This window comes from Sycon ciliatum, chromosome 10 (assembly GCF_964019385.1).
Source record: "Sycon ciliatum chromosome 10, ocSycCili1.1, whole genome shotgun sequence".
NCBI classification, from domain to species: domain Eukaryota; kingdom Metazoa; phylum Porifera; class Calcarea; order Leucosolenida; family Sycettidae; genus Sycon; species Sycon ciliatum.
In genome coordinates, this window is record NC_088652.1 from 24,243,941 (window position 1) to 24,258,940 (window position 15,000).

The window sequence follows — 15,000 nt, forward strand, 5'->3', positions numbered from 1 at the left end:
GACCGTATACACGTTTCTCGCATCTACCAATCATTCTTGCGACCCATCCCGAATTGGCCGGGACCGTCCCGATATCGAGGGTGGTATTAGGCACCCAAACGAGCATTAGTCGCATGCCTTACAGCCACATTTGTATACATTTTCATACCTAGGTATGTCATTGTCCCGACCTCAGGTTTGCAAACTCGGGTTGGCAGGCATGATCCAGGCAATTGAGCTCTCTGAGCTACCAGATGTCTAGCAGATGATTAGCACCCAACATGATGAAGGGTGGGCAATAGCCTTCAGAGTGCCAGTTCGGAGGTTGAAGTTTGATGATAAGCAATAGTAACTGAATACGCACGTGGGTGGCTTTCCTCCTGTTGCGTTTTTTTCTCCTTTTTTTCCTTTGTTTATTTTACAAAGACCACTTAAATGCCAAACACGAGCTGCAGCTAGGGGAAGCACGCACAACATGAACCGTGCCAGTGGTGGTGAGGTTTAAGGAGCTCCCCCGGCGAGTTTCCCAGCCCCAATCAATCACCGTTGCTGATGATGCTGCTACACCTGCAGCTGTTGTTTTTGCAAAAGCTGTTTTATCTGCCGATTCATTTCTCAGTACTGTAAGACAGGCAGATATAACGAGGAAGTAAACTTTGATCTAACGTCTTAACGGGTGTGCAAGTTTAAACTCGGATGTTGAGCCAAAGTGGTCATGGATCATGACTGTATATGATCTGGTTACGTTGGTGGACAGTTAGCCATAATTATCTCGTAAACCTTCGAGTGCAGCTAGGCTTTCTTTGACCTCCTTCGAAATACTTGCAAGGAGAATGTGTGCAGCATTATTGTAATAACGCAGATTAACGGGTGCACACTGCTTTGTGCTACCGCTCAAACTATGATACTCAAATTGCCTGCTCGGTTACTGCCTGCTCACACTTTGCTGCTAGCTACGGACCGATCACGTGCACCGCACATCACGGTAACCATGCCGACCAAACAACATGGTGCATGCAAACATGGAGCTTTATGCGGCGTGGCATTCAATGTGACATTCGACGTGAGTGGCTGGCAACGTGGCGCTCGACATGGCACACTAAAGTTGGCCGACTCCCATGTTTCGATCCGTTCTGTGTGGACCAGTCTTCAGATCTTTGTGTTTTCATGTTTGGGTTTTGACTCGTCCTCAGCGACATCCCCGTTGTCGCGAGCGATGGTTGCCTTTACTGCCGACGGAACTCGCGCCATGACAGTTCCGCGTCTCCACAGCGAACTCTCGTTGCTTTGTCTGGTTGTTTCGGGCAGGAAAACCGCCCTCGTCGATCGTCTGATTCAAACCCAAATTCATCACGCTGAATCCTGCGAACCTATCCCGAACGCAGCGAACTCTTGTTGCTTGGTCTGGATGTTTCTGGCAGGCAATCCGCCCTCGTCGATCGACTGATTCAGGTCCAAATTCATCACGCGGAATCCTGCGATCCTATCCCGCGCGGAACAGGCAGCAGAGACGCGAGCCGTTGGCACCATCTGCGTCACCAACGTAAGCTATAACTTCGAAGACCTTGCGCTCCACGATTGTTTCTCTGATTTCAGAGGCTTTACCTACACTTCTGGCGGCCATGCCTCTACTGACAACGTCATCCGCACCCATGCCCACACTTAGCCAGCACAGGGAGCAGCAACCCAAAGTCTTTCGCAACACATCTGGGGCCTAGAGTACGGGAGCGGATCATGACGGGTGAGTACATCGATTTGAGTGAGCTTCTTCCCACTATGTCCGGCACTGTGCAGCATGCTCGCACACAGAATGCGCTGAACTTAGAATCGGCAGACAGGGGCCCCTTTGCGGGCGGTAGAAGAAGGTGCTGCTTGTGGCAAGAGCAGGCATGTCCATGATCTGGCAACATGGATTGAAGCCTTCATGGTCTTGATACAGGTAGTGGTCAACGTTGCACCGCAAAGGACGGCAGAGCTATTGTCCTACCAAGGTGTTTTTGTCGAGGCCAATGGCCGATTCGTGCCGGAATTCTGGTTGGACCACGATAGGCAGTTCCAGACTAAGGCTGCTGCCAACCCGACACTGAGTTGGGACGTCATTGAGCTGAACTTGTAGCAGCTGGCGACAACACAGGTCGTGCCCGGTTCAGCCTGCCCGGCATGCGGATCAATCCCCAGCCTAAAACAATGCAGTGGCGTTCGGCAAAGTAAGTGAATTCCTGCATGAGAAAGGAAACAGGTCACACTCGCAGCAACTTATTCCTGCGCAGTGTATCGCTGGAATTGTGAATTTGTCCTTGGCCGTGTTGTTTGGACCTGAGGGGCCAGTCGTAGTGCGGCGATCGTGTAGTGTTATTAGCTTGCTGTGCACACTCCTCGTCGCCCTTGTCGAGCGTTCGGTGCCCACCATCCAGCTCAAGATTGTGCTTTCCTGGTTCACAAAGGCTGAAGCAGAACGCATACAGACGTTATTGTTGAACAAAACATCATGTTCACATTTTTATTTTATTCCTTTTTTTAGTCGTTGCATATTGATGTGGACCCACAGCAGACTGTTCATCTGGTTTGCGATATTTCTTTCCTCTTATCTGTTTGGAAGTCCTTTTCCATCAACATGGCAGCTTGTTTTGATTTCCTTTTTTCAATTCATTCTGCTGTACAGTCAACTTAGCCTATAACGACACTCGGCGGGGCATCAAAAAAGTGTCCTTATTCGCGAAGTGTCGTTATACCCGAAGTCTCATTATATGTATTACAGTTGGAAGGGACTTTGCTCTGGGCATGGAAATGCTGTCGTTATTCGCGAAGTTGACTGTACTTCCTGTTTTGTTTTGCGCCACTGCCCCTCACTCTGCGCTCAGTTCTCTGAGTCGAGGATGGCGTGACCCCAACTGGGGTAGCTGATTGATAGTAGTAGTAGTAGTAGTAGGTATTGACCGTACCACTTTTTGCCCCAGATACCCGGTGAATCAACCAAATACACTGATCCGGGATCGAAAATTCCAACATTTTCGGCTCAGCTACCACTCCCCCACGAGTAAATTGTACTTCAGATGGCTGACCGTACCACACTGAAATACCTACCGACGCCCCTGGTGCGTGCGTATGTACGTGCGTGTACGTGTGTGTGTGTGTGCGTGCATGTGTGCATGTTTGAATGTGTATGAAAGAAGCTTGAGTGCACACGACATGCTCATCAGTCACCATAGCAACCTGGGAGACCAAGCAGCAGCACCTTACATGGGCTTATGTCACGATAGCGATTGAGGCAGAAGTTCTCCGGTTTGAAGCCGTCGTCAATCTGCATGTTCTGGTTGCGATGATACAGTTGCTGGAAGACAAGAAAACACACCAACAACACGTATTACAGGGGTGTCAAAACCGGTGCGGCAGGTGCGGCCAAAGCCGCAGCAATGATTTTGAATTGTGATTTTCGAAGCCATAAAATATTACCTACTTGGGCCCAATTTTCCGACTTTTTCCCATGGGGTACGCCGACAGGGCTCCCACCTCTCCATAGCTGCACCAATTAGGAAAACCTTTCGACACCCCTGCCGTAAGATGGAAAAAAACACAGCTGCTGCAGCTCTCTTCCACCATCAGTAGGTGCAGAGGCTAGAGGGCAGAGTCAGTTCATCGTACAGGTTATCACATCAACCTGAAAGCATCTTGCACTATGACTGGGCCATTATCAGGTGGTGCCAGTGAAGGGAGGGGAAGTAGGGAGTGTGGGGGGGGGGGGGGGAGGGGGGAGGGGGGGGGGGTACTTTATAAAGTAGCTAAACAACAATGCATATGTAGGCTGGTTCTCTTCATGTTATTGTGACATATTTCATATTAGATCATTCTGCATAAGCGAAGCTGTGGACGCAGCATACTGCTGCTACACTTCCACGCGGGAATGCGTATAGTGATAATAAACAATTCTGTGACTTTGGGCGAAGGAATTTCTCAATTCTCTGAAATAGGAGCATTTTCGGTGTGCTAAGGGCGCATTCAGAGTGACGTGAGCATGCAGCAGAGCAGTACAGAGCAGAGTGATAACGTAAATACCATTCACACTGCAAGCCTCACATAGGTGAGATAGGTGAGATGCGGGAAATGCGTGGAGCTTTCAATCTAGGCAAGTTTCCTTCGGCTTCGACTCAACATTTTGATCCTTGCTCTGTGTTAATGAACCGAGCGAGGTATTTCTGGCTTAGAAGGGAGGGGGGGGGGGGGAGTGCCCCTGTGACCATAAACATTTTAGTTTCCTTCTAAACAACATGAGAGGATGCCTTCACTTACCCCAAACTGGGTCAGAGCATCCGACGACTCGAGACTCTGAATGCAAAACACACACACACACACACACACACACACACACACACACACACACACAGGGAAAGCACAGGCAGCGTTTCCAACGATTCAAGTGGACAACAAGACAACAAACTGACAGAGCAGTACAGAGTTGCAAGTACTACAGTCTTGGCCGAATGCCTACGTGCCAAAAGCAGCGCCAAGGCTCATGCGGACCAGCGGCGGATCCAGCGATCTCTACAAGGTTGCCAGTTTAGTCAAAACTGACTAGCTGGTACATGTATAATTATGCACATGCATATGGCTGCCAGTAGTACATTTACGAAATTTAGGGGGTTCCGCGGAACCCCTGGAACCCCTCCTGGATCCGCCCCTGCGCCCCTGTGGCCCTCGGATGGGTTTTGGACCGTGCATGCGGTAAGTGAAATGGAAGCTACTTTTGACATACTGGTCGGATATTTTGGCTATAATTGCACTTTTAAATCGACAAGTGAAGCAATGATGTTGTTCAAACAGAGGTCAACCATATTACGCATCACTTCAGTCTGGAAATCCACAGGCACACATTATAGTCCTTAGGGTAGAAAGAGCATCTATAAACCTGTGAACGATACCATTCAGCCATTCACTAGTGCAACAATCTCTCCTCCACTCCCCCATCCGAGGGTAGCACTTGTCGGCTGAGAGTGCAAGGAGGAGAGGAGAGATTGTTGCAGGGTTGAAACTGGAAAGAAAACAATTTGAAGAGATGATATTCCAATGACCACCACGCACCTCTTTCAGGACCTCAATCGATGCTCGCAGCTGATCCTGAGGGCCGGGACTGTTCGGCATGCGTGCCAGTGACTGTCTCTTCATCTTCTCTAGCAAGTCATTGGACGGGTCCGAAGTGATCAGTGACTGCGGCACGGGAACTACAGGACAACACCGGTCAAGAACACCATGTAAGCATGTTGGTAGATATGAATGTGTCTTAGGGGGGGGGGGGGGGGCATCCGGCATTATCGATAATTTCACGTAACGAAAAAGTTAAGCTAACTTACAACCCTCCTCCACCTACCCCCTGAACTTCAGATAATATTAACTTGACAGCAAGAATGGATCGATCTGTATGCTATCAATAGTTTTCAAAACGAAACTCTCCTCGACCCACCCACCAATGATTTTGTTTCGTTTTGTGCAAAAGATTGATAATTACGGACGCCCCCTTATAGTATTTATCTCCGTTGCACCTTGAATACGCTATATCACCAATCGCTCTACAGGCCTTGAATCATGGCGGTCAAGATGAGTCAACGGTCACATGCTTTATCTTGTTGCAATCAATGTTCAGTTCTTGCGGACATGTAACACAAACCAGCTGCGTGTGTGTCGTACCCCCCCCCCCCCCCCAACACACACACTCTCGTGCCCAGCTACCTCCCCCCCCCCCCCCCCCACACACACACACATGCATGCTAGCATACCAAGCACCCCCCCCCCCCATACACACAATCATGTACCCAACACCCACACCCCCCCCCCCCCCCAACACACACACTCTCGTACCCAACTACCTCCCCCCCCCCCCCCCCCACACACACACACATGTACAATCATGTTGTTAGTTTGACAGTATTGAACTAGTATTGGGTTATATAATACGACGTAAATACGTACAATCATGTACCCAACACCCAACACCCCCCAAACACATATACATACGTTGTAACTGGTCTTTCTCTCCTGCGCCCAGTCCCGTGCCATCTCCACACATACACAAGACGACGAGAAAATAACATTTTGAATGACTTTATCGACACGGCGACGAAACACAACTGGACATGACGAACTCAAGACGAAGACTGTTTTTCGCACCACAGCAACAGGTACATGCATCAACACCACGTACACATGACATACACAAAATACCATACTACAACATTACTCCCTCCCCGCAGTAGAGTCGTCCCCGATTCCAATAATAAAAATGAGCAAAAGAGGGAAAGATCACACCAATCACTCAATCATACCGAACCAGTCACAACTAGAAATAACGTATGTCAGCCTGCACTGCTGATTATAAAACTCCGTTCGTCCGCCCACCCAGAACACCAGCCACGATCACTGTCACACACGTGGGAAATGATAACCTCTATAAAAAAAACTCAAGTCACACAACACAACACCTCACATCACGCAAATATTCTAAATGTAAGAGCACAAATCAGAAGAAAAACAAAAAGAACAAAAATCCACTGGCCCTGTGGGGCCTCCAGTTATCCTCATAATTCAGTAGAAGAGGAAATCAAAAATTGAACAGAACACATGCGCTGTGCGGGCGCCTCTTTACCTTCAAGGAGAGCATAGTAGTAAAGAAGAAAACATGTGGAGAACAGAAAATACAAAACTCACACACTCATCACGTTCACAACAACACACGTGCCCTCTCGCCAACGAAACTCTTCACGTAGTCTGCCATCTGCCAGATCCGCAGCTTGACTTCCTCTTCTTCGTCACTGTTACTGTAAAATCGACTTATGGCGTCCTCAACTTCCTCGGTTTTCCTCCTCGGCACAGTTTTACGTCGTGTCCCGGGACAATGCTGTAGGCGACGAGACGAGAGACGAGGGAGACGATTGATGAAGTATGAGGACGAGACAAACATCTTGAAGACGGACGAAACTTGTGACGAAAGGACGACTGGAGATGACAACGGAAACTGGGAGCGAGGGCCACGCAGGACGAATCCATAATGTTGCGGGATATAACAATTTCTATCATCACTACCACCACCAATGTTGTAACTGTACTTTCTCTCCTGCTCCCAGCCCCGTGCCATCTCCACACTTATACAAGACGACGAGATAAATGCATTTCGGAAAGACTCTATTGACACGACGACGAAACACAACTGGACATGGCAAACTCAAGACGAAGACTGTGTTTCACACCACAGCAACACGCGAATGTACAAACACCACTTATATACGATACGATGTACACAAAATAACACACTACAACACTTGAACCCAACACCCGCACCCATCCCCCCCCCCCCCTCCCCTCCCCCCCCCCCCCCCCCACCCACCCAACACCACCACACACATGCATATTCACGTGCACACTCTCACCCTTAGGCGTGACAATGATTGTAAGCATGGGATTGGCTAGGGTACGCGTTTCCAGGATCAAACCAACGACCTACAAACAAATAAAAAAACATACACACGCACACACATGTATATACACACACACGCACGCACACACATGCACACATGCGTGCACGAGCATAAGAAAATCACACTGTTAGGGTGCTGTCTCCAATACTTTCCATCGTACACGCGGAGCAACTTAATTAAAGCATGACCGCTCTGGTGATTATTTCCGATATATTGACAAGGGATACCTCAAGTAGTAATATGGCCCGATATCTGAGACTTTCGACCTTCGGGGCTACGCGGTTTTTTTGAGAAAACACTAAAAACAAATTTGTTCGCAAAAAAATCGAATCTGTCGAAGCAAAGTGCAGAGACGACAATGGCGGAAGGAAATGGAAGGCGATTCTTGTGTCAGTTGGTTATTGGGCTCACGGAGCACAGCAGCCGCGATCCCATGGACGGTGATGCATCGTTCTTTGTGGATATCCTGTCAAGCGGCGACAGCGCTTCTAGTTCTGAGAGCGCATGTAAGTCGAATCGATCGCAAGTGACACGCGGTACTTACCTGTCGGGGGCGACGATGATGACTTGGCCTGGATGAGTATGATCAAGGCCAACCACAGTCTGCCTCAGCGATAGCTGCTACAGCTCCAGGCAAGGACAACCAAGTGAATTCCTGAGGGTACGCCGCTTGCAAGGTCGCTGGCCGCCCTTGCGCGGGTGGCAGAACTGTTTCCTGAGTTTCACGCCAGACCTGCTAAAACAGCACGAAATGATGCGAGTTTTCTTTGCGACGATGATCCTAAAATGTTTTGGATGGCAAGCTCGATACTCGAGCCAATAATGGCGAATCAGACCATCACGGAGCACGTGAGGCTGGGCAATCTCGAGTACTAGTAACATTCTGTTACTTTTGAGTTGGTGATGTGAAACGCTTGTCAGGCTGTGTTACTGATGTTTGGAAATGGTCAGTCTCCACAAAGTGTGACAAAGCGAATCTGGACGCATTTGCTCTGTTTGACTCCTTCACAATAAGTATGTGAATGCTGTTACATGTATCATGGTGTTCCGTCAAAATCTATTGCAGACTATCCTGTCAAGCATGTCCATCACCAGGAGAACAGATAAATCACCTCTCCTTCTAATGCTGCTATTGCTGCTGTTGAAACTACACAACCTCAATAAAGTCACGGAATGCTGGAAATGAAGTACCTGAACAGTCAAAACACTTTACTATATTAGTTGGCTATTGATATCACACGGAAACAATTTTTGGTGGCTCCAAACACACTGATCTTTCAAAATTGTAAAAAAAAGAACAATTCATTAACATGACTCCTGACTGTAAAATGGATTTCTACATGGTCAATATTGGTCTGATGGCCGTGAAACGAAGTGACAATACTCAACAAAGGCTAGACATCAATTTGCAACAAAAAAATCAATTTCACCAAAACAGCCCCGAAGGTCGATTTTCTCAGATATTGGGCCATATAAGTATGCATTGACACATGAAAAATGATGTACCATCTTTTCCGGAGAATAAGCTGCACTAGAGTGTAAGCCATACCCCTATTTTTTTTGCCACGAAATACAGACATCTATCATATTTATTTATTTTATCACCGCTTACTTGATCATCGGAGTAAAAGGCGCACCCGCTTTTGTTGGGTGAATTCTGCGTGTTCAAAGTGCAGCTTATACTACGGAAAATACGGTAGACATAGTAGAAGTTGTATATGGGTATTGCGCCCCTCGGCTTTCGTCTTGTTGAGCACTCTTGGTAGGTTGCTCTAGTGCTGCTGCATCACGCATTGCGCGCTACTTTTTGTAGTTTGAGCACTCTGGCGCTAGAGCGACGAGCTCTCTTATAGGCTGTGGTACCTCCTTTGCACATTGGCTGGTAGCTCGGCCTATTTAGCTCGAAGCTGTACTGATGAGGCCTCTATGGCCGAAACAGCTTGCTGTCTACAGCATTGGGTAGAAATTGTATATAATGATACGCCTCTACAACAATAGTGACAGCCATTAGCTTAGTTGCTTCACTTGTTCACAGCCTAAGGAAAAATGGCACAATGCACTTAATGACCTTTTCATGGGCGAGGCCTTCCACTTCTGTTCCATTGATCTCTTCCACCAAATCACCTTCCTGAAGACGAGGCTTGCTTAGGTCAGCCTAAGCACAAACACCATGGAAAAGAGAGAGAGAGAGAGAGAGAGAGAGAGAGAGAGAGAGAGAGAGAGAGAGAGAGAGAGAGAGAGAGAGAGAGAAAGGGAGGGAGGGAGGGAGGGATGACAAGAAAGATGATAGACATCAGCAGGTACAACAGGTGCTGCAATAGAGTGGTTAGACGCCCTTTCGTGTGAACTAGAGAAAAAGAGAGACAGAGACACAACTGAAAGCATTCAAGCACTCGTAATCCAGTCAACACAGAGGTCAGGTAATATGTGTGCTTGCTAGGCAGGTGAGGAGGCTTTTGGAAAAATCAAAAATATTGTTTGGAACGAATACTATAAATGGACGATCTCTAACAGGGCACTTCCAGAACTTCGCTCTTTTCATTTTTTTAGCTTTGACTAGAACGTCCAAGACTCACTGGCATTCCGGCGGTGATCTTCGAGATCTTCACCGGCTCTTTCTGGTCGCTGCCTCCACGCACGTTGAAGCCAAACCTGCCCTGATCCGGCATCATGGTCACCCGTAGCATGCCATTCGGCAGCACACTGCCAGTAGGCTAAACGACGGGAGAGTCAGGGAACAGAAAGCACAGCAAGAAACAGATAGTCATCAGGCGCGTGCCCTGTATCAGTGTATGGGTGCCCGGAACCCCCCTTTTTCGCTCAAAATGCAGGATTTTGCTTCATTTTTTGAAAATTTTCCCGGGGGGGGGGCGGAACCCCCTTGAAGGGCACCGGCGCACGCGCCTGGACTCATCAGTTTGAGAGAATGAAAGGGGAGAAGTCTGAAGAAGAAATCGACTGTCACCACCAGGACTTGAACTACTATAAGGCGACAACTTTTCGGCCCATTCAAATTTCGGCCTCCCGGGGCTAAAACACATTTCGGCTGCAACACATTTTCGGTCTGTACTGCTGCCACCTGCATACACGGTCGCACTGAACCTTGCAAAACAAAATTTCGGCTGCAACAAATTTTCGGCCAAACATGATCAGGCCGAAAAGACTTATATAGATCAGAAATGTGATAGCCGTTGTTTTACGCCTAAGATGAAGTGGATACGGTGACAATTGATCAAGCAAGAAACAGATAGTCACCAGTTTGAGAGAACAAAACAAACAAAAGTATTGTTTCAGACACATATCTCAGGGGGCCCCGATTTGGCGTATGGACTATAGGAACCTTTGTTCTAGGCTTGCGACGCTCTATCACTGAGTTAGGGTGTGGTCGCCACAGAATGATGTAATGATGTTATGGGAAGGCATGGATTCATGCCTATTCTGGACAACTGATGATCCCTGTTGATCCCCCACCCCACATCTCCCTTGGTGATAACCCCTATGAAATTGAGTCGTGCGGAGTAGCCAAGGGCCGTTGGTGTGTGTGCCGTGTTGGAGGGTGCAGCAACTGAAGCTACACGGCCATAACTACTGTCCTACATGAGTCGGCATGGTTTTTTTCTGGTTCACTCTGAGCATGGTCATGGCTCACACTCAAAAATGTGGTGAACCTGAAATGACATCCGGAGCGCAGAGACGGTGTTTGCTAGGTAGGACGGAAGGTATGTTTCTCCACATTAACTTGGCGCAGGACTGTAACATTCACAGAGTATGATTGTCAGTGTGCTGTGTGTAAATATAGAGATAACACTGTGGTAAATCGACTGCTTTTATTGTTACAATAGTTCTGACGATATTAGTTATTTGATTGTATTCTTACTTTGTAGCTGCGTCCAGGCTCGTTGGAATTCTCATCACGGACTCCATTCTAGTTTCGAAGAGATATACATTCTTGTCCAATTGTTCTCAAACAAATTCCTCGTCTTGTGCATTTGTTCTCGAACAAATTCTTCGTAGTATTTGCAGTACGTAGTCTCGCGCTCTTTGATTTGTTTGACGCGCGCGTGACTTTCCTTTCTTTTCTTTTGTCATGTATGACGTATCGGTATGACGTGAGTGTGTACGCACTCTGTTTATGACCACGTGACTGCATGCTCACGTGGAACTACAGTCAGTAGGCTAGTGCATTTTAGCGACTGCAGCGATCCGATCTTTTTGCTGCAGCGCTGTTTCTTCTTCTTCACTTGTGTCTTTTCTTTGGTCGCTGCACTAGTTTGTGATTACCATGATTACGCGTCAATGGACGACATGGTCGCCATTTTGTGCATGTCCTTTTTCTTGATGGATCTTGGATCTCGTGGAAAAAGGAGGGTTTTCTTTTCTCCCAACTTTACCACTATTTCAATATTTCAACTCTCTTGATTCCTTGCCAAGTTGATAGTTGTGGCTCAGTGCATGTGCGAGTGTGCTGGAGTGCTAGCTGGAAGAGATAGAGAGCATAGTGGTGGAGTAACATGTGTGATAAGCAACATGCCGGGACACTGAACACGGGATAAGCAACATGCAACTGTATGTCCCATCATACACATCGTAACCCGTTCCCTTACATAGTTCTCCGTGATGTCCTGTCCTTCGGCCTGATAGTACTGCTCGTCATATACCTCAGTGGGCTGTAGCAACACACGCAAATACACACGTACACACACACACACACACACACACGTACTTGTACTTGTTGCTCACTGCCAGAACTGGTCACGTGGGTCTCCCCGGGAGAGGGGAGCGAGACTCAAAAGGAATCTTGGAAAGATGACTCAATTGGCTATTGAACCGCCCAATGGCCGACACCCCCTGAAATTCCCAAAACTCTGAGTGGACTTGAAAATGATCCCACTTTTGGGCTCACCACACCTCAGTAAGTGGGCGAGGACAAGGTGCAGAAAAAGGATTGGCGGCATCAGGGTATCCGTCCTGGGATCCAACTGCAGTTACCCCTGCCCCCAGTGAAGGTAATACTTGCTACTAGTGTGGGTGGCTAAATCAGAGGGGATTTGGTATAAGCGTCACTAGCACCATTGATTACACAAGAGTTAATCTAGCCATAAGCAGTCCATGGTTAACAGGTATGTATACTTCAAATAGAAAGTATATGAACCCTGAAACCAACAAAGGTGGCAGATAAAACTGTTAGCTGCTCCCGGCTAATGATGCCCCCTCACACCGGAACACAAGGGTATTATGATTGGATAATTAGAAGTATTCGATAAGAGTGTAAACAGAAGGAGAACAGGACAACGACAACTCAAGACTAGACTAGACTACAACAGAACTGGAGCATGCGCTCTTCTATGTGAGTGCTCATTGCCAAGGGGAACGAGCGGGAAATACAAATAGTGAGTATTCAGGTCGTAGCATACATACACCTATTACACTGTGCCCCCCTAGCTAAAATTCACGTCCACGGGAATGAACGAAATACCTAGGAAAACAACAAAAGAAAACAAACCAAATAATAAACTCAGTCCAGGACATAGTCAGCTAGTCGAGCAGGTGCAGTGCGGACACGGCCAGAACGACGAGAAACAGGAGAAGAAGTACGGACCGGATCAGACGACGGCGGCTGTAGCGGCGGAACGCAGCGCGGCAAATCATCATCAGGCAGCGGGTCAGGACTAGAAGCAGTAACGGCAGGCGGTTGACAGTCGAGAGGACGGGAAACAGCTTCAGGCGGTCGAACAAACTTGCCAGTGACAGCATCATATCTGGTGAAACACTCAGACAGAGCAGGATCAGCACACGGAGCAAGAAGACTCTGAGGCTTGAAACAATCAGGCGACGACGGTCCAGCGGCAGAGGAACCAGGAGGACGAACAAAAGCGGCCGGAGGAAGAATCTCGGCAGCCGGAGGAACATCAGCAACAAGTGGCATTTCATCAGCAGCTGACAGCGGAACATCACGGGCAAGAGGCGGCGGACTCGGCGGAGGAGACGGCACATCGGTCACCACGCGGGACATAGCATCGGCATTCAGATGTTGGCGACCTGGACGGTGGACGACTCGGAATTCATATTCGGATAAACAGTCAAGCCAACGTGCTTTCCGTCCGCGGGGTTCCTTCAGGTTCCGGAGTGCAGTCAACGCAGTATTGTCCGTCCTGGCAACAAATGGTCGTGCCAACAAGTAGTGCCTGAAATACTCCGCAAAATAGACCAAAGCAAGGGCCTCACGATCGCTAGCATCGTAGTTGCGCTCAGCTTTCGTCAGTACACGGCTGCCGTACCCGATTGGTCGCTCAGTTCCATCCTGGATCTGGCTGAGGACCGCACCAATCGACACATTGCTCGCATCGGTGTCCAGAATGAATGCACCTGCTGAATCTTCAAACTGGGGGTACGCCATCACCGGCGCACTGGCAAGTGAACGCTTCAGAGCCTGGAACGCCGCTTCGCAAGCTTTCGACCACGCAAAGCGAGCATTCTTGCCTGTCAGAGCAGTCAGCGGAGCAGCACGCTGGGCGAACCCACGGATGAAGCGGCGATAATATCCAGCGAAGCCAAGGAACTCGCGGACAGCTGTGACAGATTTCGGAGTCTTCCAGTTCCTGACCGCGACGAGTTTGGCTTCATCCGGGGAGATGCCCTCCCCTGACACGCGGTGTCCTAAGAAAGTGACCTCCTCCTGGAAGAAGGAGCATTTCTTCAGATTGAACCGCAGTCCAGCGGACCGAACGCGCGCGAACACGGGCAGCAGAATCTGGAGTTGGCCAGACAGCGTTTCGCTGGCATTCAGGACATCATCAAAGAACACACGGCAGAATGGCTGGACCGGTGTGTTACATAAGCCACTCAGGACTGCTTCCATTACGCGCTGAAATGTCGCTGGGCCATTCCTGCAGCCCATCGGCAGAACATTAAACTCAAACAAGCCCAGTGGCGTGGTAAATGCCGTCTTAGCCTTGTCGCTTCCTTCCATTGCTATTTGCCAGTACCCTGACGCTAAGTCAAGGGACGTGAAATACCGACAGCCAGACAGGGAATCAAGCATGTCATCCGCCCGGGGAATCGGGTAGGCGTCAGGTTCGGTGACAGAGTTCAACTTCCTGTAGTCGATACAGAGTCGAAGAGAGCCATCCTTCTTTGGCACCAATACTATGGGTGATGCCCACGGACTAATCGATTCTTGTATTATGCCTTGCTTTAACAGCGTATTCAGTAGATCTTGCAGAGCCTTCCGGCGGTGATATGGAATCCGCCTGGTAGGTTGTTTTATAGGGTTATTTTGTCCTGTGTTAATTTTATGAGGGAATATGTCACAGTAGCCATAGTCATCATCATGCAAGATAAATAAATCGTGGTTATCATGAAGTAGTTCAGTGAGCGTGCGAGACTGTTCTGTGGAGAGATGATTTTGTGCGTTGATATATTCATCGATGACTTTCTTGCGTTGCTCAGTTAGCGGGATCGGGTCGGGTGAAACTGAGGAAACCATAGCTTCAGTGTCGTCAATATGTTCACAATCTGTAGGAATTTGATGAAGTTCGGCAACATTGGTATTTTTATG

General features: G+C 48.4%; 1 protein-coding gene across 2 annotated transcripts in view; it reads right to left on the reverse strand.

Moving 5' to 3' along the window:
- Positions 1 to 15,000, reverse strand: part of LOC135825696 (tyrosine-protein phosphatase non-receptor type 4-like) — a 46,589-nt gene that overhangs the window by 5,619 nt on the left and 25,970 nt on the right. For both annotated transcript variants that reach the window (XM_065338312.1, XM_065338313.1), the window contains exons 18-24: positions 12,047 to 12,109; positions 10,019 to 10,156; positions 9,511 to 9,597; positions 7,395 to 7,464; positions 5,056 to 5,195; positions 4,267 to 4,302; positions 3,220 to 3,310 (exon numbers count right to left, since the gene is read on the reverse strand). In XM_065338312.1, the coding sequence (XP_065194384.1) occupies positions 3,220 to 3,310; positions 4,267 to 4,302; positions 5,056 to 5,195; positions 7,395 to 7,464; positions 9,511 to 9,597; positions 10,019 to 10,156; positions 12,047 to 12,109 (625 nt within the window). The remainder of the gene's footprint in view (positions 1 to 3,219; positions 3,311 to 4,266; positions 4,303 to 5,055; positions 5,196 to 7,394; positions 7,465 to 9,510; positions 9,598 to 10,018; positions 10,157 to 12,046; positions 12,110 to 15,000) is intronic.